Genomic DNA, 27,358 nt, shown 5'->3' with positions numbered 1-27,358 from the left:
TTAATCTTTTCTGCTGTTTGCTGTTTAGGGCAATGTGCCTCCTGCAGAATACCTCTGAGACGCCCACAGTGGGAATGCTGCTAAAAAAGACTCTGTCAATCACCAGACTTTATTCGGGGGAGGGTTAGCAGCTCCACAAGAGGACTTAACCCCACAGATAGTAGGCTACAAATCAAACTCTCCATAGGGCTCTGGCATCATGAAGCGCAGGTATGAGAGTGAAATCACACCCCAATCGTCACACACTGCAAGTAAAGGGAATGTGTCTGTGTGTGTGTGTGTGTCTAGGTGTTAGAGATCTGTGACAGTAAGTCTACAGAAATGACAGTTACTCTGTAGAATTGTATAAAAAATACCAAAGAATTGTATAAAAACTTCAGTTACTCACGTCAGTATTTTAGCTTTAAAAGAGACAAAAGAGTATCATCAGCCGAACTAGAGCTGAAGTGACCTTAACCATGACAAATTAGTTTCTCTATCTGTGTGCAACTCCTTTGTGGGTAAACCATCATTCCTTATCATTTGGCTAGTGCTGGACACCCATAACCCATGGGCCTGCTGACGATGTTGTGATGGCTGCCACTGTGGCTTTACTGAACATGAGCAGCTTCATGGCTAGATCCCGGTGTGGTGTAGTGTGAGATGACCACCCGGTTTTGATAGCTATATGGTCGTGGAAAAACTAATACATAGCTCCTTTTATGCATTCCTTGGCTTTCTTTTTTGCATCCTCAGCCACTCACCTCACAATTTCTATATTCTCAATTGTGCATCTGGCTGGGGAGCTGTAGACAATCAATTTGATTCGGAGAAGCCCTTGCAAACACACAGCCTCCAGTTTTAAGGACAGGTGAATGTGAGTATAAAACGGCTGGAGTGCTCATTGAAATCTAATACTTTTTTTAGATAACATTCAAATGTAATCAAGTGACTGCAAGGCAATTACATGCTTGGTTAGGTACTTATTACGTTTTCTGTTGAACGACCCTAGTGCACTGAAGTATAAGACAGATGCTATACTACTGCTGTTGGAGTATGAGGAACAAAATGTGAAATAAATACTGACTCTCTCTCTCTCTGCGCCCCCCCTCCCCCTCTCTCAGCATCTGCTGGCAGAAGGTGTGTGAGACTTTTAAAAGTGTACCTTTACATTTCTCAAAAAGGCTGCGTGTGCCTGCCAGCAGTCCAAACAGCATTTCCCCCCTATCCGAGTTGATATGGATTCGCAATGTTTGGACAGTCTGAGGAGTGACCCTTCACCCCTACACACACACACATACACACACATACACACACACACACTGTATACACACGCACACACACACGCACGCATTGCTAAGCTGGCAGACAACGGATTCGATCAAACATTAAAGACTCTGGATATCAATGTTGAACGCTAGCAAGAGAGGCCCAGAAGCGCATGGGGCATGTAAAGGTCTATCCCACTCCAGTTGTCTCTACACATCCAACCAGATGCTTAATCCTTGACCCCAAAGTCACTCAACCACTGTCAACAGTAGACACTCGGCACAGAGAGAAGTGCTGAGGAGGGTCCACAACATTTCCTCCGGTTTACTTCAGTGAGGAGCCTTCTTCTCTTCACCTGTCATCCACCTTCCTTTGATTTCAGTACATAGATGGGCACTTTGGGGGGGGGCTGTGGGTGGGTGGGGGAGAGGGGTGGCAAACATGATGTTTTGATGTGCAGAGTTCGTAGGGAGCCTCGTGAGGTCTTACCTGTCTGTAGCCAACCATGATGATTCGCACGAGGACCACATTGATGTTGGTTCCTAGGGATTCGTCATGGTAGATTTCATCTACCTGGTGGAAGGAAATGATAAGGGAGGAAGAAAGACAGAGAGAGAAAGAGAGAGAGAGAGAGAGAGAGAGAGAGAGAAAAAAAGGAAAGAGAGAGACATACACAGGCAGAAAGAGTGGGGGAGAGAGAGAAAGAGAGAAAGAGAGCCATCATTGAAAGAAATGAAGCAGACTGCTCCCAAAGACATTAGTTCTCTCATGGCTGAGTGGCTAGCCTCTAAATGGCCTCCTCCATGCTGTAGACACACCTCGCTCCATTAGAGCTGTCAATCCCCCCCTCTCCCCTCCACCACCATCACAAAAGAAGAGCAAACATCCATTAGCTATTAAAGGTTATCACCAGAGGAGGACAAAAGTGACCGGCGTATATGGTCATTTACCGTGAAATCCCACTGATTAAATGACGCGGTCTATTATGAAAGGCACAGCTTTTATAAGAAGGGTAGACAAGGTTCACGCGTCTGTAGTCAAGAGAGAATGGGAGGGAGGGATGGAGGGAAAGATAGAGGGAGGGAAAAAGGGAGGAAGAGAGGGTGAAAAGGAGCGTACAGAATTGGACTCAAGGACGCATTCTTCAGAGATGGTAGGACAGGCGTCCAGGTTTGAATTCCTCACCCCTCATCATGGCTACCCGCGAGGGCCTCAACTCCAAAACAATCCACCAGCGAGAGGAATGGCTGTTTTGAGCAGAGACCGGGTTCACGGAAACACCACTTACTGACGAGCTTCTCACTCTGTCATTCACTCTACCTCGCTCTGTTTCTTCACACACAAACACGCACACAATAACATGTTCAAATCTGCCTCACAAACACTTAAACAGTCATTGAGATCCACCATCTTTCCCTCTCCCTCTCTCCACCTCTATCTCAACGATCCCTCTACCCTGTGCACTCATTGACCTACCTTTCATGTGCCTCTCAGTAGACTTTTGATGTCTATGTTATCCCCCTAAACCCACAGACACACACACACACACAAACACAAACACATGCTGGTGCCTACAGGCAACACACCCCCCCCACCTACCCCCCACCCCCCACACACACACACACACACACGCAACCCCCTACAGGCCCCCCCCCACACACACACACACACACACACACACACACACACACACACACACACACACACACACACACACACACACACATACATACAGACAGATACAGACAGACACACACACACACACACATGCAACGCTATCCTCTCAGTCCAGTCCCCTCCTGTGATTTGTGATTGAGCAGGCGATCATGTGCGGTATCTTGCTAAGGCGGCCGGCAGCTGTCCCGTGCTGCCTCTTATTATGCAATGACTCGGGAGTCTGACCCACAAAACTATGACAAATGCAGAGAAATGAAATGCCTCCCGTTGCCACATGGCCTCCCAGCTGCAGCCACCGTCATGAACAGAGAGGGTCTGGAATTCCAATCAAATGCAGAGATGGGGGGAGGGGTGGGTGGGGAGGGTTCCATGCGGACCTGTTTTATCTTTATGCACCCAGCCCTCATCACCTCCCACACACATGCACACATTTAAACACACTCATACAGTAGACACAGACACAGACACACACACACACACATACACACACAAACACACACACACACACACACACACACGCACACACACACCTACAGTATATACATGTGCACATACACACACAGATGTATGCACAAACGCACACACACACACACACACACACACACACACACACACACACACACACACACACACACACACACACACACACACACACACACACACACACACAAACACACACACATACTTCCTCCTCTGTACATGTCAGCACAGCTCTACAGCTTTAGTCTCATCACTGTAAGAGCTGTAACTCCTGATGTGTCTGTGATGTTTTGTTGTTGTTTTGGTTTTATGTTTTGAACTTGGTAGGAAAATGAGGGCCAGTCACACAGCCCCTCTCTTTGTTCTCCACAAATTCATACTGTTCGCTCCCCCCAACCCTGACAGAGAACAAAGACACACACACGTGCCAGCAGGCCCAGTTGGTGGTGGTCTCAGGCACAGCAAGCGGACACCGCACACTGAATCTACGACCAACACACTCTCTCTCTCTCTTTCTTCCCTCTCCTCTCCTCTCTCCCTCTCTCTTTCTTCGCTCTCTTCTCTCCTCTCCTCTTACCCTTTCTCTTCCCTCTCTTTTTTCCTCTCTCCTCTCTCACTCTCTCCTTAATAATTCGTTTTTCAGCGTTTTTCTCTGTCTGCTTGTGATTGGAGACTGGAGAGAGGGGATGCAAAGCCAAAGCACAGAGGCTATACGCCCCCCCCCTCACTCCCTCTCTCCTTTTATCTCTCACTCTCTTTCACTCTTTTTCTGTGGAATCCGTCTACCTGTGAAGAGACTTGAGTAATGAATGAGAGTTCTCAGAGGATCTCTGTTGCGACCCAGAGAATCTCATTTTCTTTTGAGTCTGTCCACAGGCTACTGTGTAGAGAGTGAGAGTGCAAACATAAAAATAAACGAAAGCAGAAAAAGTTACAGCACTTGACCCAAACAGTCTGGCCTGGCTCTTGACCCAGGCTTAATGGACACCATCAGTCTGTCCTCCACTGAAGTGCATCTTCACTGTGGGTGGCTTCTGCAATTCCGGGCACTCTGATTTACAATTATGAAGCCCATTATCAACCAGGGATTACATCACTACAAACCTCCTGTATGCCGGCATGCCTAATCATTATGGTGCCCTGATGCAATCTGACTGAAACTTAATGTAGAAAACCCCCCACTGGGATGCTTAAAAAATGTACAGGCTCTGTGTTCTCGTAATTGGCCAAGGCAAACTTGTGTAACCACTCTCACTGAGCTCATTACTGCAAAGGGTCTGCACTTTGACAACTCTCAAAAAGACTCTTCCCTAGAGTCCAAAGAGCTAAATTGCGTTTCGAAACTGACCTGAACGCACTGTCCATCTCCAGTTCCTGTATGTCTGTGGCCGAGGGCTGTCTGTCTGACTAAATCTGTTGGCGCTTGGCCGAGCATCGCTGACAGCGGGTCATCTCGTCTCTGAGCGGAGACGAGCGGTCCGAAGCCCCGGGGGAAAAGAGGCAATCAGGTGCAGGTGATGTACACATGTGAGGGTGTGTGTATGTGTCTCCGTGTTTGTGTGTGTGTGTGTGTGTGTGCCTGCATGTCTCTGTGTTTGTGTTTGTGTCTGTGTGTGTGTGTGTGTCTGTGCCTTTGTGTTCGTGTATGTTTGTGTCTCTGTATCCATGTCCATGTGTGTGTGTGTGTGTGTGTGTGTGTGTGTGTGTGTACATGTGTGCACGTGTGTGTGTGTGTGTGTGTGCATGTGTGTGTGTGTGTGTGTGTGTGTGCATGTGTGTGTGTGTGTGTGTGTGTGTGTGTGTGTGTGTGTGTGTGTGTGCTTGGCCTAAAAGGCCGTCTCTGTCATGAGAGCGGTATGTGCTGATGATCAAATCCACTCTAGGGAACTGGGAAAGCAGGGAAGGCCAATGGGTGGTGTTGGGAATGAGGACTGTTGACATGTAGGGGGTGTGCATGGAGAGAGAGCCCTACTATGTTACAGTACACTAATGATGTCATTGTTTTGAATGGCCCTGCTGAGTGAAGAGCAGGTGAGACATTGCGAGAGGCTCACAGTAGCTGTGTTCCAAGCGGGAGGAGAGCGAACACTCTGAATGCTAAGTGCATAAATAGTGCAACTCGTAGGCCTGCAAATGCACAAAGCGTGATGCAAACAGACCCGCCGATTCGGTTCTGTGCCGTGTTAAGATTTGTGTCAGAGGGTCGTTTGATGCACAGAGAGATGATGAGGAGAAGCATTGAGATGGTGGTGATGGGAAAAGAAACTGCTAGGTGTCGTCATAACGAGAGCATGAATGGAAGCAACCAGCAGGTGTTCAGATGACCTCACGGAGACCGTTAAATGGTTTATTTATTCAAAAATGTATTCAGTTCCCTATGGTAGCGACATTCACTTTGAATGTAAAATCCTTTCAGGAGTGATTCCGACAGTCAGTCCCCAAGTCCCAAAGGAACCATTGGGAGGTCTACTCAAACATGAGGTGGTGAATGTGGCTAAACATGAGCAATTACAGCATCTGACTGGTCCCTTACAGCTTAATTAATAGTGAATACTCCAATGACCTCAAATTCCCCAGGACCTGTGTTAAGCATCGAAATTCCTGGCCCAAAGTTTAATGTTGACCTATATAACTGGGTTTATGTTGGATCTGTAACAGAAGGGCCTGTTCAAAAATTGAGGACAACATTAAAAATAGCTCAAAGCCTTTCCACAGACCATTTCAAAGACCATAAAACAACGCTGTTCCTATACGGACAAAGTTACTTACAACTTAACTTAAGTTTTTGCTATGGTATGCACTTTTTGGCACACAGATAAAAAACGAAATCGGTATATGGTCGGTATAAAATCGGTATAAAAACACTGTGATTGACAAAGACCAGGAACACTGACATCTTGTATGACCCTTGACTTCTAAGAGCTCTATGATTACAAGGTCCAATCCTTTTCATGATTGGTCATTATCCTTTCTATGACATTTCTTTGAAAATTCCTGTCGTGTCACACACACACACACACACACACACACACACATACACACACACACACACAGACACACACACACACATAGTGGGAAAATGAGGGAGAATAAAAGACAATGTGGGCTTTCTGTGCAGGCACCTCTGTGGACGACTCCTGACTTTGTCCAGTAATCACTCCCTCTGAGGGTTTCTCCAGCTGATGGGTACAGCACTCTGTGACTGTGGTGGAGGTTGGAAGGCTAAGAGATTGAAGGAGCAGGGGATCAGAGAGAGGGAGGGAGGGAGGGGTTGTGCTGGGCATGAGTTTATGAAGTCCCCCTCCAGATACTGTCAGTGACTACCAGTCTGTTTGATCCTTGTCTTTAGCGGTATAGCAAATTGAACAAATTGCATTGTTTGAGGGGAGGCATAAAAAAATGTTTATTTTTAGTCTTGCTCTTTTCTGACTTTTGACAGTATAGTATACTGCAAACAACTGCTACACCAACCTTAGCCCTCCAAAACTCAGAGCTGTATGTAGGCACTGTGTGTTCAAATCTAAAACGCTCTCATCAAACGAGCAAGCAAACCGAATCATTGCTCATTTCAACCTTCTTCCTGAATCAAGCTTCAAGCTTGAGGATTTTCACATAAACTCTGATGCCCCGCTGTGGTGACTGCCGCGGGCAGGGCCACTGCCCCCACTCCCCCCCCACACACACACACACACACACACACACACACACACACACACACACACACACACACCTTTTCCACAAGCACCACTCAGCCGTGCTGTGCAGTGCCACTCCGTATTCCGAACCCCCCCCCCCCCCACCCACCCACCTCCACCAACACCTCCACCCCCCCAAGCCGGCCCTCTCGACTCCCAGTCAAGTCCGTAATTGGCCTACTGCAGCTAATCGGACCACCGAGGCGGGGGCCAAATGGTGACTGTTACAGAGTGAAACCAGCACCCTGTGAAAATCTGACTCGCGGAGATTTCCAGGCTCTAATCAGCTTAAGGTGGCAGGAGCTGGTGGAACCCATAATGAATGAACTGAAGTTTTTCTTTTTTTTTTCCTCTCTCTCTCTCTCTCTCTCTCTCTCTCTTTCCTTCTTCTCTTTTCTTCCCACCACCCCAGCGAATCTAATTCATCAAGCTACAGCCACAGCAGGGTATATCCATTGGGATTTCTCTCCCCATCTGACCCATGAAATCACGGGGAAACAAAGAGGTTAGATAATGGAGATCAGATAACATGCTCTGGAGAGCTTCTACATGGCCAATTGGGTTGAATCTCAAAGGAAACAATGCATTTGACACACTTCAATAGCATGAAAGGAAGAGAGAAAAAAAAGACATCATGATAATGAACACGGGCATCATACTTCTTCCTATCTCCATTTACAATGTGGCACTTCAAACACCTCCATCTAATCACTTCTCTGTCACTGCAATACTGGGACTGATTGATTGAAGTGGGGAGAAGTAGGGAGCATTTGAGGGCCAAGTCTCCAAAGGCCTGAAAGGAGATTTAATGTACAAAGGAGGGGACTTTTTTTTCTCTCTCTGCGAGAAGACAGACAGACGGACTCACAATGTTCATGAGGGTCAGCACGTAGTTCTGGACGTGTTCCTTCCCATGGAAGCGCACCACCGAGTCGTCCACGGCCAGCAAGACCTCGATGTTGTAGTCCTCTTTCTTGGCGGCCCGCCGCTTGCGCTCCGACTCGGTCAGCTTCTGCTCCACCGCGTCTAGGGCGTTGGGCAGCTCCGCGATGCCAAAATCAGCCACTGGACAAAAGAGGAACACGACGCGTCAGGGTTAGGTGACACGTACATTTACATTCACATTTAGTCATTCAGCTGACGCTTTTATCCAGAGTAACTTACAACAATCAAGGTACAATAAAGGTACAGTGCCACTAGGATACCACTCACATAGAATGGAATGTAACAAAGCCAGAGACTGACCCTGACGTCTGAATGCACAGCAAACGTAGCGGCAGTGAATAGTGAAAAAAGAGTCCGCTTGCTGGAAGTAGTTATTATGAGTAGATGTGAAGTTATTTTTCAGACCAGTATTGCCCATAAAAGGAGGGCACCAGTGATAACCAAACCTGTGTGTGTTGTTGTTGTTGTTGCTGTTGTTATTCTCAGTAACACACTCGGAATCGGAATATTTGTCTGGTTAATTAAGCAAACCAGAAAGGAAAGAATATCAAGACAGAATCATTTTCAAATAAAATGCTATTTTTGCTTGCTATTTTTTTTTATATAGAAATACATTAGCAGCACACATGACCTGTATTTCCACTGTGAAAAAAAAAAAAAAAAAACAGTGCAAATTGTGGGTGTTAATTGGATATTAATTGTCTGTCAATAAACAACTTTGTTATGTCGAATATATGTGATTAACTCTTCATTCTTATTGATCTGTAACCCCTGCCCCTCCCCCAATGTAACAAGATGTCTAATTCCAGCTGTTCATTTTGGACTGGTGCTATCTGACTAATAAGGGAGCCCTGATAGGAGAGACAGTGGTGTTTTGGAAGATTATTTTACACTGCAAGGCGTTCTGGCAACCGGGTGATAATAGCGGCGGTCATATAGGGATTGTCAGTTTTTTTTTTTTCTCCCCTCATCTACTTCCTGAATTTTTGGTCAACGATATCCGGGACACCGAACCACCGGGGCACATAAAATTTGGTGGGTATGCAGCCCCACTAGACTTTTACGGAAAAATTTCGTTTGGTCCCCGGGGGCCACTCCCCCACCGCGCTGGGCCCCCCGAAACCTAAAAAATGCAGTTTTTCCTAAATAACTACCTGAACCGGGGCACCGAGGATGAAGAAATTTTTATGGTATGTTGGTCTCAAGGGAACCTAGCCCATAAAATTTTGCGTAAAATGAAAATGCAATATCATCGCCCTCTCTTCAGTTAAGATATTCAGAACTGCACCAAATTTTATGTGTATGATTAACCTGACATTCTCTGGGGGTATGCCAAGTTTCGTAGAATTTCATCCATGGGGGGGTCTAAAAAAATTAAGTTATGTGTACATTTAGTGACTGTACCCTCATTGGCCTGTAGATGGTGGGGTGGTGCACACATATACACACGCACACACACACACACACAGGTACGGACATACCATCAGTATCGGCAATTACAACAGCCGATACATAATTACAAATTCAGTAGGATTAAAGAAAAAACAAATATTCATCATAATAATAATTTGGCTGCATTTCCAGTATTACGCCACGTAGTCGTTTGTCCACCAGATGGCATGATCGTTGCAGTGAGAGGCGTAATTTTGTTGGAAGTTAATCTCAAGTGGGTTGGAAAGACACTACGCTTCCTACAAGGACAAGACTGTAGTTTACCGCTGAGAACGTCTAATAAGGGTAAGAGGATTTCTGCATGACATGTAATTCCCATTTCTTCTTGAAGCCGAAATAAATCTGTGAATGTTTATCGGACATGCTTGGTTTTTACTGCAGGTAGGCTACGTTAATCTTAAATTATATCAATAGCCTAGAGTAGGTAAAATAATGTTACCGTTAGCATTGGTTGAGTGATAGAGGCCAATTTGATTATTGATGTATTTGTAGAAAACCATAAATGCGGTTATAGGCTACCAAGAACATTGATAACAGCACTAATTGCATCTTTCGACTGTCATCTCATTTGTTTATAACGATAACCTAGGCTACTAACAGGAGCTAAGTGAGTTACCCACACACGTTCGCTACGTGATGGTTTTCTAATGGAAAATATAGGCTACCTGAAAGATAACCTGATGATGCATCCTAAACACCGGGCTGGGATATTTAGCTCAAAGTCTCAAAAAGCATCTGAGTCAACGTTCATTCCCAAACACCCATATAGGCTACTTCAATCCTCTATTTTCAAAGGTGATTCAAGTAAGGAAGAGCATGGCTCAAAGTAAAGTAACTAGGACTGAAACTACATAAATTGTCAAAGTGAATAATTTGTGTCAACTTCCCGATAATGTAGATTTATTAACGCACCCGTGATCTACATCTCCATTTAAACCAAATGTTTTAGAGCGCACGTTGAGAGATGTATCCAGGGCAGGGCTGTACCTACACATATTTGTTGCAAAAATTTTGTTACAAAAATCATTCTTTACGATGGATGATTTAGTACCAACGTTACACCAGTCCAATACAGTTTTGCCTATGGCTATACCGTGAGACTGAGACGTTTTTTGTTTGTTCGAAGTGCGTGTTTAGGGTGTGAGAAGGGAGTCAATGTGCTTTTATTCCAGCTTGGTAGTAGTAGTCTATGCGATTAAAAAACACGTGTGTGTGAAGTATCCAAACAATGATAACGCTTTCATTATGGCTGCTTTAGCCACAGACCTTGAGCTACTGTACAGTGGGTTGGGTTCCATTTAGAAGTGTAAACTATGTGATTCACACAGCTGCGTGAAATGTATTACTACTGATATGCAAAACTATTAACTTTTCACCAAGAGGTGGCAGCTTAAGTCCGCTTGATACTGTAAGCCATTGGTTCCCAAAGGAGATTTTATTTGGGTCGCCAGCATAGCCTAGTGCGTGGATATCTCAATTGCAAAATTAAACAATATTTCTATCGGGCGCCTACAATGGACTAGGCTGGGTGAACTCAGCCTGATCTGCTGGCGATTCCTTTTCTATTTCTTAAAAGATTGAGCTTGGTCTGGCGAAAGCCAGACTAACCATGGACCTAGTTGCAAAATGCAAGGGAACATGAATCAGCATATTATTTGAACAAACAATAACGGACAGTAGCTCTTCAACTTGGCCCGTTAAAATGTGTATGAACAGTCTAGCAACGCATTTCATGAAGGCCCTTTTGGACATGTCCGTTATTTGCACCACTGGGTAAAACGGCATTTTGTTTTAGACTACTGCTATTTAATTTGTGCATTGACAATAAAGCTGAATATCATATGAACTAGATGACTAAACGTATGCATATGTAGAAGAAACATTCACAAAAATCCATGACATGACCTCTCTTCTTGATAGCTGTTGAAAACTGCATGGAACTGACAGGGATTGTTTTGTTTAATAATAAATAAATAAATACATTATGCTGCTTCTGCTTTTCCCAAATACAATGTAGCCTAAAGGTGTAAGTGACCTTTCATCAGTCCAGTTGCAATGGATGGACTGTGATGAACTGCCCTACTTGTGATTGTTTAGATATTTTAAAGGTTTTATAACAATGCTACAATTTTTTTGGCAAGTGCTACAAATCTATTCACCTTTGCAGCGCCAGTAGGCTACTTTGTGTGCGGCCCGCAAACACACATTCCAAACAAGCATACACAAAAGTTTCAAGAGTGGGGGATGGAGTATAAGATGGAGACAAATTCATTTATATGATTTATTTTCGCGGAATGGATGTACAGGACTGAGTGGCGGTCATATTTTGTACCGCTATGCGGTACATCTTGTTGTGTGCATGTTCGTCTTTTTTCCACTTTGTCATCTTCATAGCGGCATGGACATAATGCTTTTGTTCAAAGCACACAACTCATTGTGATCAGTAAGCAATGGCCATCAGCCAAGCTGGGCAAACTGTACGAATTATTTGCGCAACACAACAAACATCTAAACAAATACAGGCAACTGCCCAAATACTACACAGTAAAGCATGTGCCAAAATTCCGATGCCTACCAAATGCAAAACAAGAGATATCTGTGGAAACCATTTTCTATAAATCTAAATGCTTTGGGACAAGCTTCTGTAACAATGGAACATAGAGGCATAACTTAGAAGGCTGCATTAAATTACTGAACTAATGTGCATACATTTAACTACTCAAATAGTGTTTATCGTCCCTTCTATGACCTAAAACCAACACTCCATGCAGATAACAACACCTAACAGAACTCTATGTCTTCCAAAAACATATGACAACATATGTTCTGTAATGTCACATTGGATAAAAGTTCAAATGCGTTTGGTGTAGTAAAAATCACAGCATCCATCAGGCTGTGTGAGGAGTCATATTTACACCACCCCAGAATACAGTATCATATAGTCGCCCCCTCTCTCTTTCCAGAATAAATCAAAAGGGAATTTTCATATAGTGGCAGGTAGGAAATAAATACCTGAAAGGCATGCAGAAACCACACAACCACCAATAACAGCACAGCTGCCATTGATAATCGTTTGCTAGCATGATAACCCAGACCACAAAGCTACACAGCACAAAGCTGTCAATGACAAGTGTGTTTACCTGTTCTTCGTGGCACCATATATTATGAAATTTTATTTAAATATGATACCCTGATTAGTTGTCATAAAAAGCACACCTTTGGTATGCTGCTAAGTGGATTACAAATGTTAACCACAGATAGCAGATACTGGCATCAAATAATGACTGATGCCGATTTATCTTCTCAGACAAAAGATAAAGCCCAAAAATAATAACAGAGACTAAGGCATCTAACCCTAATTACTGTTTCCAGAAACATCAAAATATTATCACCATACGTGAGGCTGTCTGACATTTACCTGCAAAAGCTCTGACAGCTGCTATCAGGTGATGTTTACAGACACCAGCGTAGACTGCATCAAAAAAAGTCAGTGGAACAATAAACAGCAGTAGGATAAGCAATAAAGGGGAATTTTAGCCATGGGGCTGAGATTTATCACATTCCATTGTAATTGCTAAGAATTCAAGACAAAACCAAAACAAAACTAGTGAACAAGATGACAGCAATGGAGCAATAGAGTTGAGTTTCTGAGAACCCCTAGTCTCTACATTCCTACTAATTACTGCCTCTCCTCTTTGACTCATGAAGCTCTATAATATATAATATAAGCTATCATTTCTACAAGGAGTAGATTGGGAACCAAATAGAACGTTCAAGCATTGTTTTTGTTTACCTTGTTGAAAGGGTCTATAGAAACCATGAGTTTCTCTGGGATTGTCTGCACAGTGCTTAGCCAGTTGAGCTACTAGCACAGACAAATATACTGAGAAGAGAACAGGAGATAATGAGAACAGGAGATAATGAGACAGGCTGTGAGTGGTTAACCAAACCTGTGTGTGTTGTTGTTGTTGTTGCTGTTGTTATTCTCAGTAACACACTCAGAATCGGAATATTTGTCTGGTTAATTAAGCAAACCAGAAAGGCAAGAATATCAAGACAGACTCATTTTCAAATAAAATGCTATTTTTGCTTGCTATTTTTTTTTTTATATAGAAATACATTAGCAGCACACATGGCCTGTATTTGCACTGTGAAAGAAAAAAAAACAGTGCAAATTGTGGGTGTTAATTGGATGTTAATGGGCTGTCAATCAACAACTTTGTTATGTCGAATCTATGTGATTAACTCTTCATTCTTATTGATCTGTAACCCCATGTTTCACCAGGTGGCACATCGCTCCTTTCCCCCCCCCAGAGCAGCGGTATGGGCATCAGTGGGCAGTGGAAAACCCAGGCGCAGAGCGTGGCGCTGTCTTTCTTTTCCTCCCAATTACGCCAACTTCATGGACTTCCTGTTCAGCCTATTTTAGAGCGCCACAAAAATAAACACTGGGAGAGGAAGGATGGAGGTGGGGAGGTGTGGGAGGGTGAGGCTCTCCAGCTGAGCCAAACCGAGAGGAGAACAGGAGGAGGCCCCTCGAAAGGAAGCGTGCTCCTCCAGACGCTAACGCAAGGCGCTAGGCTATGCCAGCTCCAGGGGTCAGAGGTTTGAATTCCACTGAACGGCTCTGAATCGTTCCCACTGTGTTGCAAGCCACTCTGTGCTGTGAAATTCCCTGAAGTTGAATGGATATGGGTTTGCCAATGGAGGGCCAGTATTGGCATGCTGGCCATCAGTGATTTGTTTAAGTAATGATGTGGATGTGTCCTAAAATAAGGTTGACGTCTGAGGGAAGGCTGACCGCTAAACTGCGATGCTTCAGACACTTGTTCTACAACAAGGAAGCATTCCCACCCTATAGGGCAAATCACTCTCAACCAAAAAAAAGCTACGAAATTCATTTTCAGGTTCAATTGTGGTGGAAGTACAGGTGCAGAGAAGTGGTTAAGACTACGCTAAACACCTTTGAATGTCAGAGGTATCTAATTCATTGCTGATTGTGTCCACATACAGAAGAAATCTGGGGGCTCGGTTCAGGTTATTTCACGCATGGTCGCCCAGCATGTGAACTGGGCTGACTCTTTGAGAAAAATGCACGCTGAACTTGAATAGCTCTATATTGTGTAGCACTACAAAAGTAAAGGCATTTAATGGCTCTTTGCACTCTCCAACCTTTGAAGGTGTGTGGTAGGCAGTAGTGTTGTTGTAGAGGATAATCACAACAGCCTGGATGAGGCAGTAGGATTAGTGTGTGTGTGTGTGTGTGTATGTATGTGTTTTGTGTGTATGTGGTGTCTGTCTATGTCTATGTGTGTGAGTCTGAATACCTGATGTCCTGTCTATGTCCATGTTTGTGCATCTGTGTTCACATGTACACATGCATTTGTGTGTGTGTGTGTGTGTGTGTGTGTGTGTGGTGTGATATAGGATTAACAGCTCGTCCACTGGAATGGACTCAAACGCGAGGGCCTGGTCATGGTGGTTGTCCGCCCAGCCTACCCCCTGAGAGTGGGGTATGTGGGCTTGGGAACAATCGGCTGAAATAACATTTCCCACTCTAGTGAGCACGGCAGGGAGAGAGTTTTGGGATAGGGGGAAAAAAATGGAAAACAGAAGCAGGATTCTAGCAGTGTGACTAAATCAAATCCAGTCATTGGTGAGTCGGTCTTCCACGTTAAACGTTGGACAATAAAAAAAAGATTCCGCTATGTGAGCAAGAATGGCAAGAATTCTGAGCGGGAATTGTGTGTCATCAGTACCACCGACAGGTTTTTATTATTGTTGTTGTAATTAGAGACTGCGCTTAAAAACACTCCTACAAACACATGGCTATAATTTGTCATGCGGAGCATGTTTTCGTGACATCTGCACAACAAGCTTAAAAAATCGAACTAATCACCTCCCCGAAGGTGAAGGTGATTCCCAGTTTGCTCACAAATTGAAGAATTCTGTTTTTACTGTCGTGGCTACTGGAGTCTATAGTATAGCGCCTTTGCCCAAAGGCTGAGTACTCCCCCAGATGCTGTGCACCTTGATTGTGTGGGGAGAAAGACTTCATATAACAACTGGTGCCATTTTACCTCAGAAGGTCGTGCGTGTGTGTGTGTGTGTGTGTGTGTGTGTGTGTGTGTGTGAGAGAGAGAGAGAGAGACTGTGTGTGTGTGTGTGTGTGTGAGTACATCTGTAAGTGTGTGTGTGTGTGTGTGTGTGTGTGAGAGAGACTGTGTGTGTGTGTGTGTGTGTGTGTGTGTGTGTTTCACCCCTGGCCTTCCATAGGTGTCCACATTCCTCACTTTACCAGCTGCTGCTGGGAAGAGCGTGGCAGTCCGTCTGGCCCTCCGGTCTGGACGTGAAATCCGGCCACCCCCACCCCCACTACCTCACAGCTCAGCCCCACCCCCACCCCCACTACCTCACAGCTCAGCCCCACCCCCACCCCCACTACCTCACAGCTCAGCCCCTGAACCAACAGCGCAGATCTGCACTTCCATTCTTTCCTCCATATTTCTCCACCTCTCACCTTCCTTTCCCATGATAGCCACCGACCAACAAAAACGCCAGCACCAACAGATCTGGCTCCCACTTCTCCTCATCCCCCATTAGCGTATAACTGACATGTACCATAGTGCCAGTTTCACATAGACTAATGATATAGTTTGCCTAATGTTGTCCACCAGGGATTCCGAGTAGTGTGAATTTTTGATGGGAACTGGGAAAACCTCAGATCACATGGTGAAATCAAAAATCCTTGATTACTGCTCTGTTTCAACCCTCTCTCACGCCCGGGGCAGCCGTGGCCCACTGGTTAGCACTCTGGACTTGTAACCGGAGGGTTGCCAGTTCGAGCCCCGACCAGTGGGCTGCGGCTGAAGTGCCCTCGAGCAAGGCACCTCACTGCTCACCGAGGGCCGCCGTTGTAGCAGGCAGCTCACTGCGCTGGGATTAGTGTGCGCTTCACCTCACTGTGTGTTCACTGTGTGCTGTTTGTGTTTCACTAATTCACTGATTGGGTTAAATGCAGAGACCAAATTTCCCTCACGGGATCAAAAAAGTATATATACTTATATATACACTTATATACTTATATACTCTGGTGAAATGTCACCAACTTAAGATTTTGATACCATCCTAGCAACATCCTGTATACCATCTCCTAGCAACATCCTGGACACATCCATCCAGGATGTGGCTAGGATGGTATCAGAACCTAAAGTCGGTGAAATTTCACCATGTGATGGGTTTTTCCAGATCACATCACATCTGAGGGTGTATGCCCGCTCTCTGCGTGGACGTCCATGCTTCCTGCCATTGTTTGCGCCGATGTGGTCACTAAACTGCAAGGGTACCGACTGGGCATGGATGGACTCCAAGCAAACTAGAAAGTATAATAAGAACAACTACGCATTTGTGGTGTGCACAGCTGTTTGTGTGGCGCGTCTGAGATTATAGTCAAGGTCTTAATATAGAGCAATGCAAGTCCACGTGCTGTGTGAGGGTCATCGTGATCGTGACACATTCTAAGTTGCAGCCACAATGCCTGGTCGTCAAGGAGAGCCATCAGGGTTCATTGTCATGTAGACACATCAGGCTTATTCTCATGCTTTAGATGGAAATAGAGACCAATGTTAAGGCCAGCTAGTGCCTGGTTGCCTGGAACGTGGGCATGGCTGTGTGAGTCATAGGCCATTGAGCGGTAACAAAAACTACCATTAAGTGTTACGCATTACAAAATGTTCATGTATCCATCAAAAGGGAAGGTGTTAAAGGGGTTGCCACATATGCTGAATCAGATTTGAGAGACCTTATTTACACCTGATCCTCTTAAGATTTGAATAAAGGGAAGCGCACAGAAAATGTTTCATCTAGGCTTTGAGTGGTTTTGTACTATTCAGGAATACAGCAGAAATAGACAGCGAGAGCGAGAGAGAGAGAGGGATCTACATTAAGGGAAAGTATGAGTAAAGAAAGCCTGAAAGTAAAAGAGACAGTCTGACAGAAAGTCCCATTACCACTCATCATCGCAATCCTCTTCTTATCCCCACATGCATACCTTCATTGTGGAGGTGCTCCTTGCGTTGACTGGGCTCTCTCTTGATGGCGGAGCGTCGGTAGACCACGTGGACACGGCCCTTTTTCTCCACCTCCTGCTGGCCTTTCTCCAAGGGCTCAATGAAGAACTCCTCATTGTCCGTTCGAATAAGGCCTGCCTGCAAAGAAAGAAAGAAAAAAAAACCAGATCATAACATTTCTCCATGTCATCAGGTTGTTTCTATAAGATGACACACATCCAGCACTGGTAAACAGAGGTGCTGGACGGAGGAAAAGGTCAATAAAAAAAGGATGGAGTCCGCACACTAGATACTGTTCCCGTAAAACATTTTATGTTTTACTACCTAGCACGTGACGCCTCAGGGTCCAAGCTAATGTCTGAGGATGGGCATGAATCGGCACGTGCTAAGTAGTAACACATGAAATGATATTTGGGAAACAAAATCTTGTCTGTAGGATTTTTAAACATGCTGTAGATCATCATTTAGATCCATTGTGATCCATCTCTCTCTCTCTTGCATAATAAACATGAATGCATCTATCAGACAAAATGAAGAGCTACAAAGCGTGTCACAGAGAAGCTGCGGCAACCAGCTCCTAGTACGGTTTCAATAAAGTGAAGGACACAAAATGCTCCAAAAGGCATTGTGAAATTGTGTGAATTAGTCTAGTCTAGACTGTTCAGGAATGCTGCAGAAAAATGCAGAGAGAAAATATAGAATGTTCGATTCGCTTTAGTGTGAGATGTGTTTGTTGGGATATCATTGTAAAACTCTTTCCATTGAGAAGATATAACTAAAGACTACCCTCCTGCTTATAAAAGAGAATAGTTTTGATAGTACATTCTGTTCAATATCATACAGTAGATCCAATATCATACAGTAGACATTCATCGTTTTTTACTAAATTATATGTGATCTGTCAGGGTGCTGTAAGATGTTTTTCTTTGCAGGGCGAATGCTAAACCTCTTGTGATGTTATACTCGCAGTTCAGTTTTGCAAACCCTCGACCACAAAACAGACACAGTACACATGGTCGTCTGGTTGGTCAGGTGTGGGAGAAATGGCCAAGCAGAGCGTGCGTCCCCACCCATTCTTTAGAGACGGCTAAGCTGTCATTTAAGCCTGTGAAAAAGGGAAAAAGCAAGATTCTCAGCAAACGTTTTGGCAGGCGACAACAAGCAGATGTGTATTTTCGGAGCGCCAGACGAAAACTATACTTGGTCTTGGAGGTTCAACCAGGATCAGCTGGGACACAAGTGCAGCGGCCGCTAAATATATACAATACAAACAAAGTGTTAATCTCACAAGCATTTTTCGAATACTGGAGATAAAATAGACACGAGAGGCAACGTCGCGTTGCATTGCCAAGGGTCGAAGGTTGGCATTTTGTGAGAGTGTATATGCACGGATAGGAGGGTGGATGGGTGGGTGGGACGCAGGGGGGGGGGGAAAAGTGAGGGGAAAAGTGGGGGCTTCGGATATGAAACCAGGAAATGCCGAGAAGGAAGCTCTTGGCTCGGCTTTCTGTGGTGTACAGGGTGAACTTGGGCAGTCTGGGCAGACGTCGGCACAGGCTCACGAGCCAAACATCTGGGAGACACCGCAGAGCACAGCAGAAGCTAGGGGAGCATGGAGAGACGATGGCAGAAAAATCAAGCCCGTGGCTTGGACTTTCTCTCTCTCTCTCTTCTCCCTCTTACAAGCTCAATCTCTCTTTGTTTCTCTCTCAACATATGTCTCTTCTCTCTGTCTATCTATCTCTCTTTCCACTCTTTTCCTGTCTCTCTCTCTCTCTCTAAAGATATGCAATTCTCCCTCTCTCGCTGTCAATTCTCCATCTCTCGCTGTCTCTCTGCAGACATGCCATACTTAATCGCTTTGCTCCCCATTGTCAGTCATCATCCTCTGCCCTGACACAGGAAGGAATTCTGCCAGTGCCTGATGTGTTTTGATCTGACAGCCCGTAATCATCTCCACTTCTACTGCAAAACAGTAACGGAACACTCGGCTGCGCTGCAGGTACTGTCTCTCCCTGCAGGTCTACTTGGCATCCAGCCACACCTGCCTGATGGCTTTCCACTCTGTCCTGTGCATTGGTTTATTGAGAGGCACAGCGGAAGAAATAAAATACATGGAAATGTTGGGGGGGGTGCATGAAAATGTGGAGTTAAAAAAAAGAAATTGCATTTTGTAACAGTGGTGAACTGCTGCCCCTGTCGTGCCACAAGTTTGCAAGTGCCTAGGGATATCAAGTTGACAAATGGGCTCACAGGACATTAAATAATGCTTTCTTCACTTTGAGACAAAACAGTTTCGGAGAAGATACGTGTGCATTTACTAGGGGTTCTGTTTTCCCCCACTTTTTCTGAGCAAATTCATTCATTCTTGAGCCCAAAGTGGGCTCAAAAAGGGGAAAAACACACTAAAAGAGAGCACAAAAACACTATCACAGTTCAGATAAAGTGTCCAGGGAACACATTTCAGCTTTTGCAACATCGGATGGAGTTCTATCGATTTCATTGTTGTATGAAGACCGGTTCAAACAAAGCAGGAGGAAACCGGTACTTGAACCTCAGTTCACAAGCATGCTGCTGTCATTCCAACAGCTCAACCTGCAATTTTGCGTACGATTGCCTGGTAACCCATTATTTGTAGTCAGAGCCATAGATATTGTTTGATTGAAACTGTTTTGTGTGTGTGTGTGTGTGTGGGCGACGAAACCGCCATAGTTTGTTTATGCTGGAGACTGCAGAGTGCAGTCATGAAAAACAACTTTTGTGTGACATTCTCAGCTTGACCTTAAAAAATCTGAGTCACCAAATATGTTTTACAGTATCTCTCTCAACTCATGCTTTTATTTATGAATGCAGTGTTTCCCACAGAATTGGATTCAATTTGTGGCGGTAGCTGACTTGGACAACGGGTGGGGGGGGGGGGGGGCAGAGTGTATAGGTCTAATTGAGTGCCTGTCACTGCTGATGTGTGGATGCAATTCATAACGTTTTCTACATAGTTAAAATAAAGGTTCGTACTTCTCCTTGGGACAAGCACTTTCGAATTTTGGAAAACACTTTTCCATTTACATCGGGATTTTGCAAACATTCAGTGTCAGAGTCAATAAAATGAGCCCTTCAACGAAATTGACAAGCAGTTGTAAGTAGGCTAAGCATGCTAAATTCGACATCCAAACAGTATTCTAACGTTAGCTTTGAGATACTGCTTGATTGCATAACTTAACTTAGTTTAGTCTCTTCAATGTAGCCTACTATGTTGTGATAAGATCTTAGCAGAGTTAACTTCAATGCAGCAGTTTTGAACAAATTTGCGCAGCATGGTCACGATGCTAAGCGGATTTAATAGCAATTTAGCCAGACGTCTTCTATGCAATGCTTCTATATGGCAACAACAATCCTTCAACAATCGTGAATATTTTGTTAAATGCACATGCAGAGGAGGGGCAGGGGGCTACGAGTGAGAGCGGGGCGGGACAAGGAAAGGCTGCATGCGTAAAAAGCGCAGCTCAATGGCAATGCAAGGATTTGACCTTATATTTAATTTAAATTAAGTTAAATTAAATTAAAACATAGAATATTTATGTGTGGCGGCCAATTTTTATTTGGTGGCGCCCCGCCACAGATTAGTCAATGTATGGCAAACACTGGAATGACAGAGTTCAAGTAACACTATAATAACCACAAACAGTTTAAATAATGACTACATTGCACGTAAAATCTACAACATTCCTGCAATTTGACAGCCCTTCACTTGCAAGTGACAGAAAACTATTTTGAAAGTCATGAAGCCCCTGAGAAGCAAAGTAACAATTAAGTCTGCAGAGGTAAATCAAACCCAAACACTGCTTTCAGACGCTTGCTGAGAACAGTATTTACAGTGGATCGTACAAACAAACACACACACACACACACACACACACACACACACACACACACGCACACACACACACACACACACACCTAACACAGACATACATACACATACACAAGTAATAATCAGTCAGCAGCTGGGTGATACTGAAATAGATCTGTGCGCTTTCATATACTTCATATACTAGAGTCGAGGACTACCCACCCACCCAAACACCCATACTTTTGAGTCACTATGAGAGTGGCCAGCTCCCGTTCCCTTCAGCGTCTGACCAATTGGCCAGTGTGGCATACTCCGCGGGGTCAGAGGTCGCTCTGATCCTGTGAGACAGGGGCCCTTGAAGCTGGGGGGTTGGGATTACCCTCCGATTCCCCTCCCGTCAGCGCTCACCTCGCCAGAGCTGCTTGGCAAAATATAACACACATGTCAGAGGATTACCTCCAGATAGGAGGGTTTTAACACGCCGGGGCACAGCTCGTCTGTTGATTGGCGTTTGCGCTGAAATGTAATAAACGGCCCTGACACAAAACCTCTCGGGCCCCGTCATCTTAAAACATAACAAATGCTATCGTGCATAATATGAAGGGAAAAGAAGGAAAGGAGAAGAAGAAAAGAGAAATGAAAGCCCCCTAAGAAAGAAAGAGAGAGAGAGAGGGGGAAGAGGGAGGGAGGAGGGGGAGGGAGGGGTGAAGTGAAAACTGATTAGACTTTTGTGGGAAAAACATCAGAAGAATGAGTGATTAAGTCAAAGGGGAGTCCTGCTGAGATACTGGAGAGACTGTGGGAAAGAATGCATGGTCGGTACCACAGCACGGCTGAGTAATGTCAAATTAATAACTCTGAGGCAGGTCTTCATGCTATGCAGGCCATATTAATGCGGGGGGCATTACTCCATGACAGAGGCACAGTAAATTACCCACTGTTGGGTTTCAATGGAGACCTGCATATTAGATAGCCTTCTTAATCACTACATAATCTAGCATATCAGTGTGTGTGTGTGAGAGAGGGGGGGGGGGTAGGAGAGAGAGACTGAGAGGGTAAGGAAGAAAGAGGAGGAAGAAAGGAGCAAGAGAGAAATGAGAACGAGTGAAATGAAAAAAACGAGAAGAGAAAAAGAGAGCAGAAAGCACAGACACAAAGTGAGAGATGGACAGAGACACACAAACAGACAGACAGAAAGAGTGATAAAGAGAGGGATGGATTGTGGCAGTGTGGTATGTGCCTGAGTGAAAAAGGTGGCAGAAAACACCTTCCTGGTGGGCCTAGTGGGAGGGAGGGCACATTTCCAAAACACTCATTAAATCATTTCTGTCTGCATGCCAAGGCCTCGCTTTGTCAATTACCCCGGCTACCAGCATAGGTGGCACTGAGACCTGTCCGTCACTGCCTGGCTCTGTGCCATCCGTCAAAACAGCACAGCCCTTCGCCACTTCACTGTGTGGGCATTGCTGACAATTTATAGATTTAAGACTTGAGATGATCTGTCACCAAACAGATTAATCCATCCTCCATGTACTGTACGAGGGATATAAGATGACAGCTTCTGAAATGAAGCCAGTATTGTGTGCTCCTCAATGTCAATGGTACCAGGGAACTATTTCTTTCAGCGATACATGTTTACGTTTTTTTACTGTTTCGCACTTGAGCTTGACAGCCAGGAGTTTTGCCATTTGAGAGGCGTGCCCTCACACGCGCCTCCTTTCGGTCTTTGTATTTTGGACTTCACTTGTTTGTTTCTGTTTTCAAACAGAGCTAGGCTCGGTCACAGTCCCGCTAGTGCACTCCGACTACCTCATCTCCCTGGCGGGGAGTACAGTGAAGGTTGTTGCTGGGTGTCCTTTCTCTATTTAACTTTACAGAAACACAAATAGCTCTCTCTCCCGTTTGCTCTCTCTCTCTTCCCGGCCTACTCCCTAACACACTCATATTTCCACCACAGCCGAAATTCGACCAGCATTCATCTGCGCTAATACCCGCTCTCTCTCTCACACACACACACACACACACACACACACACACACACACACACACACACACACATAAGGTCCTGCCAGTAATCATAGCCATCACTCAACACCCAGAACAATGATGGGAGTACATCTAAAATGCACAGCTGTTGCCATCGCACAGGGCACACAGATTCGCCTTTCATTGTCCCTTGTCTTGTCCCTCACCAACATAGACACACGTACACACACACACACTTTCCAATTGTGAGAGGTGTGAAGTTATTATGTCTCTCTATCCCACCATGTCTTTCAATTTCCAGTGCTTTCACACCATTGCTTTCTATCAGCCATTCAATTTAACTACATTCAAACGTGTCAAGGATGAATAAACCAGTGACAATCCCAATCTCTCTCTCCCTCTCTTTTTCTCACTCACTCTCTCTCTCCCTCCACACGTGGCGTGTCCCATCCATCATGTGTAGAATGCAAGGGATGAGAGATCGTACCCCTCTGGGCCTGATGGACGGGCACCAGAATAACGTAATCCCTCACCCTGCTACAACCCCCCCAGCCCGGCAGCCCCACCAGACCCGCCATTCTACCCCAGGGGGATGATGTCATGTACCATTCTCTCCTGGCCAAGGCCTGGCAGGCAAGGAGGATGACACCAGCTGCGAACGCTTACAGTACGCTGAGGTGGCCGATGACGGACAGACAAGTCTGGCACTGAACGGGCCTCCCCATGTGTGTGTGTGTGTGTGTGTGTGACTTGTAACACTTGTAACAGGATGGCAGAGGGCAATTAGCCTATTTCTCAAGCCCCAGGTTTCCAGCTGCGTTGAACTGAAGTCGTTGGGTAAAGCACCTTCCTTTTCCTGTCCTTCCTGTAGACTGTGCTGTAGAAGAGTAGCTTTCTATGACTCTGTTTACATCTTCGAACGTAAACCTTAGTAAACATGACAAAAAGTTTTGAAAAAGCACTGTTTGTTAACAGCGGACAGCCGGCAGCTTTGAAATTTCATCGGAAGTTGGTTTACACCGTGGCAACATTTTGTGAGATGGGCTAATTCTGTTTCTCAGATTGGCACTGGCTGTGACCTGCTGATTGCATTGGCACCCTGAGATCGTCAATGAAAGTTAATTACGCTTCGAGTCAGAATGCTAAAACACCTGCTGTACACCTTGCTTTTGACTTCATCAGATAATGCCAACTGCCAGAGGAGACAGAAGCAGTTATGCGTGAGAGATCCATGCGGACATCGTTTTTGTTGTTGTTAACAAACGCGTTAAGTATAAGTATAGTATGTATACTTTTTTGATCCCGTGAGGGAAATTTGGTCTCTGCATTTAACCCAATCAGTGAATTAGTGAAACACAAACAGCACACAGTGAACACACAGTGAGGTGAAGCACACACTAATCCCGGCGCAGTGAGCTGCCTGCTTCAACGGCGGCGCTCGGGGAGCAGTGAGGGGTTAGGTGCCTTGCTCAAGGGCACTTCAGCCGCGGCCCACTGGTCGGGGCTCGAACCGGCAACCCTCCGGTTACAAGTCCAGAGTGCTAACCAGTGGGCCACGGCTGCCCACTCTTTTTGCCCACTCTTTTTGGCGTTAAAAGCCAAAAAGAACATTTTTGAAAAATCTAAGTGTTTCTGCTCAAAATAAAGACAGAGAAAAGTATGCGTGTTCAAGAGCAAAAGAAATTTGGCAAAAAAAAAGGCAAGCGCAGACGTGTCTCTGTTTACACTGGCCGAGGTTCAGCGAAACACATGGGCCTGTGTTCTATCCTTTAGTGTGTCAAGCTCACTTCCTTTCGAGGAGCTGATGCCTTATTTTCACATCTCCCCCCAACCCCCATAACCTTTCCTTCACTATTCCCAAAGCCCCCCCATCACCCATCACCCAGGTCTCAGTCGTGACCTGACAGATTCTCTGGGGAAACTGCACGATAAGCGATAAGCCAACTCCCGAGATGGGCCTTGTTGGAAGGCTGTCTTTTGAGTCCTCTCTGGGGGGATGGGGTTTGCGAGGTTTCCGGCTATTTGCCCCTTATCTTCGCATGTGCAGAAGCAAACACAAGTTTTGAGGCGTAGCGCTAAAGCCAGGCAACTGTCACGGTGGTGTCTTTTGAAGGCATTATGAAAGGTTTTGTGAAGCCCCTGTGTAATAAAAGCGAAATGAAAAAATGAAATAAAACACATAAATATTCAAGAACAAAACGGGGGGGCGACTCCAGATTTTGGAGGCGGGGGAAACGCTGCAAGCCTGACAACAGCAATGGAATTAATTTGGGTTATTTTCATTCCGCTGTTGAAAAGAAATGCTGGTTGGAATGCATGACTGTTTTTGTTCTCTATCGATCTTGTGTTTAACATAGTCAATATCTGTTAGCATCCTCTAAGTTCGGCCCACGAGCAAGGACAGGGCACAATACATCCGTCCCATTTTGGATTCCTGTGACTGAATCGATTGATAGCACAGCATGTGGGAACATGGCCGCTTCATGCTTGTATGGTGATTCTTTGCATTGATTCAACACTTCAGTGACACAAAGTTCTTAGTGTCTGTCAACATATGTAATTAATCACTTCATGTTCACAGGCAAAGGTAAGTTGGCAATCATCAGTGTAATAGACTTTGATGGCCACAGTAGAATATGGAAATAGTTAGAACAACAGGAATACAGACTTCAAAGCATGTCTGTTTGCTATGTTTTTGACACTTATTGGAACAGTTTTCTTTTGTATGTTACTGTCCTCACACTATCAACAACAGCCAAACTTCATTGTTTTTGGTACTTACAGCCACAGTCACAGCTAATGTGATGAAAAACACTATAGTGTTGTCATGCATAGATGTGTATGAGGGTAAATACCTGCCACATGTGTTGATGTCTTCTTATGTTTGCATAACGTTGCCTTTAGGATGTTTTGGTAGAAGCTATCAAACTCTGTAGAGTAGAAATCCCAGTAGAAATCAGAAATCAAGACCTGATTTCTACTGGGATGAATGGCTCACATATGGCCCAGGATGAAGTGTTCAACTAGACCTTCTTAAGTGAGACTGCCTCACACCACAGCAAAAAAGTTACATGAAAGACGCCAGCTGTGTACAGAAGAAACAAAATACCTCTTGTCCTCCAACGTAAGGGGAAGATCAGAATGAAAGGGGCACTTTGTATTTTTCCTTTTTTTGTGTGTATGGCCTCTGCCATAATCATTCTGGCGGTGCACACAGAATACCATTGTCCTTATAGCGCTGAGTGTAATTACCTAGGAGAAAAATCAATGTCTATTTAATGAATGATTTCATTGTGTGCGTACGTGTGAGCCAAACAGTGGTGCCCTATGCTGTGTTTGACTCGGATATCACTTCTACTGATGGAGGGATTGAGTACCCTTGAAAAAGCAAAGCAATTTCAGATTTGACAGTAAAGGCCGATCTGATTTTGCTGGGTGTTAAGGTTTAGAAACTGAAACCAGGCTGCAGCGTTTCTAACACTAGAGAGTAACAAAAAGACCAATCCAGCATGCATCACATAAAATATTACATACATGTCAAAAAACAGTGATGGCTTAAATAACTACAATGCAACACAACCACTATCTGAGCAGCCCTCTCAAGAGAATTCACATCTATCAAGATATGGGGAGGAGGTTATCTTGTGATGTAGAACTCAATGCATTCTACAGGGAAGTCTAAAGCAGGGGTTTTCAACTGATTGTGAACCAGGGACCACCATTCTGACTAATTACGCAACCCCAGGACCACCTCTGAATAAAAATACTGATTCCCACATTGCAACTACATTACTGAATCCATGGTCACGGACCACTAGCAATGTCCTCACGGATCACAAGTGGGCCGCGGACCACTGGTTGAAAACCCCTGGTCTAAAGCACATACAGACTGTTTTGAATGGAGATGGTGGAGAGGACTGGGAAGAATGAGAACTGGACACAGAGGGGGAAGAGAA

At 44.9% G+C, this 27,358-nt stretch overlaps 1 protein-coding gene across 2 annotated transcripts in view; it reads right to left on the bottom strand.

Moving 5' to 3' along the window:
- Positions 1 to 27,358, bottom strand: part of LOC125287501 (A disintegrin and metalloproteinase with thrombospondin motifs 3) — a 71,209-nt gene that overhangs the window by 41,544 nt on the left and 2,307 nt on the right. For both annotated transcript variants that reach the window (XM_048233367.1, XM_048233368.1), the window contains exons 3-5: positions 17,548 to 17,704; positions 7,969 to 8,165; positions 1,738 to 1,821 (exon numbers count right to left, since the gene is read on the bottom strand). In XM_048233367.1, coding sequence (XP_048089324.1) covers positions 1,738 to 1,821; positions 7,969 to 8,165; positions 17,548 to 17,704 — 438 coding nt within the window. The remainder of the gene's footprint in view (positions 1 to 1,737; positions 1,822 to 7,968; positions 8,166 to 17,547; positions 17,705 to 27,358) is intronic.

Source organism: Alosa alosa, chromosome 22, assembly GCF_017589495.1.
Source record: "Alosa alosa isolate M-15738 ecotype Scorff River chromosome 22, AALO_Geno_1.1, whole genome shotgun sequence".
In the NCBI taxonomy this organism is placed as follows: domain Eukaryota; kingdom Metazoa; phylum Chordata; class Actinopteri; order Clupeiformes; family Clupeidae; genus Alosa; species Alosa alosa.
Note: the sequence above shows the minus strand (reverse complement) of the source record. Positions and strands in the feature narration are given on the sequence as shown.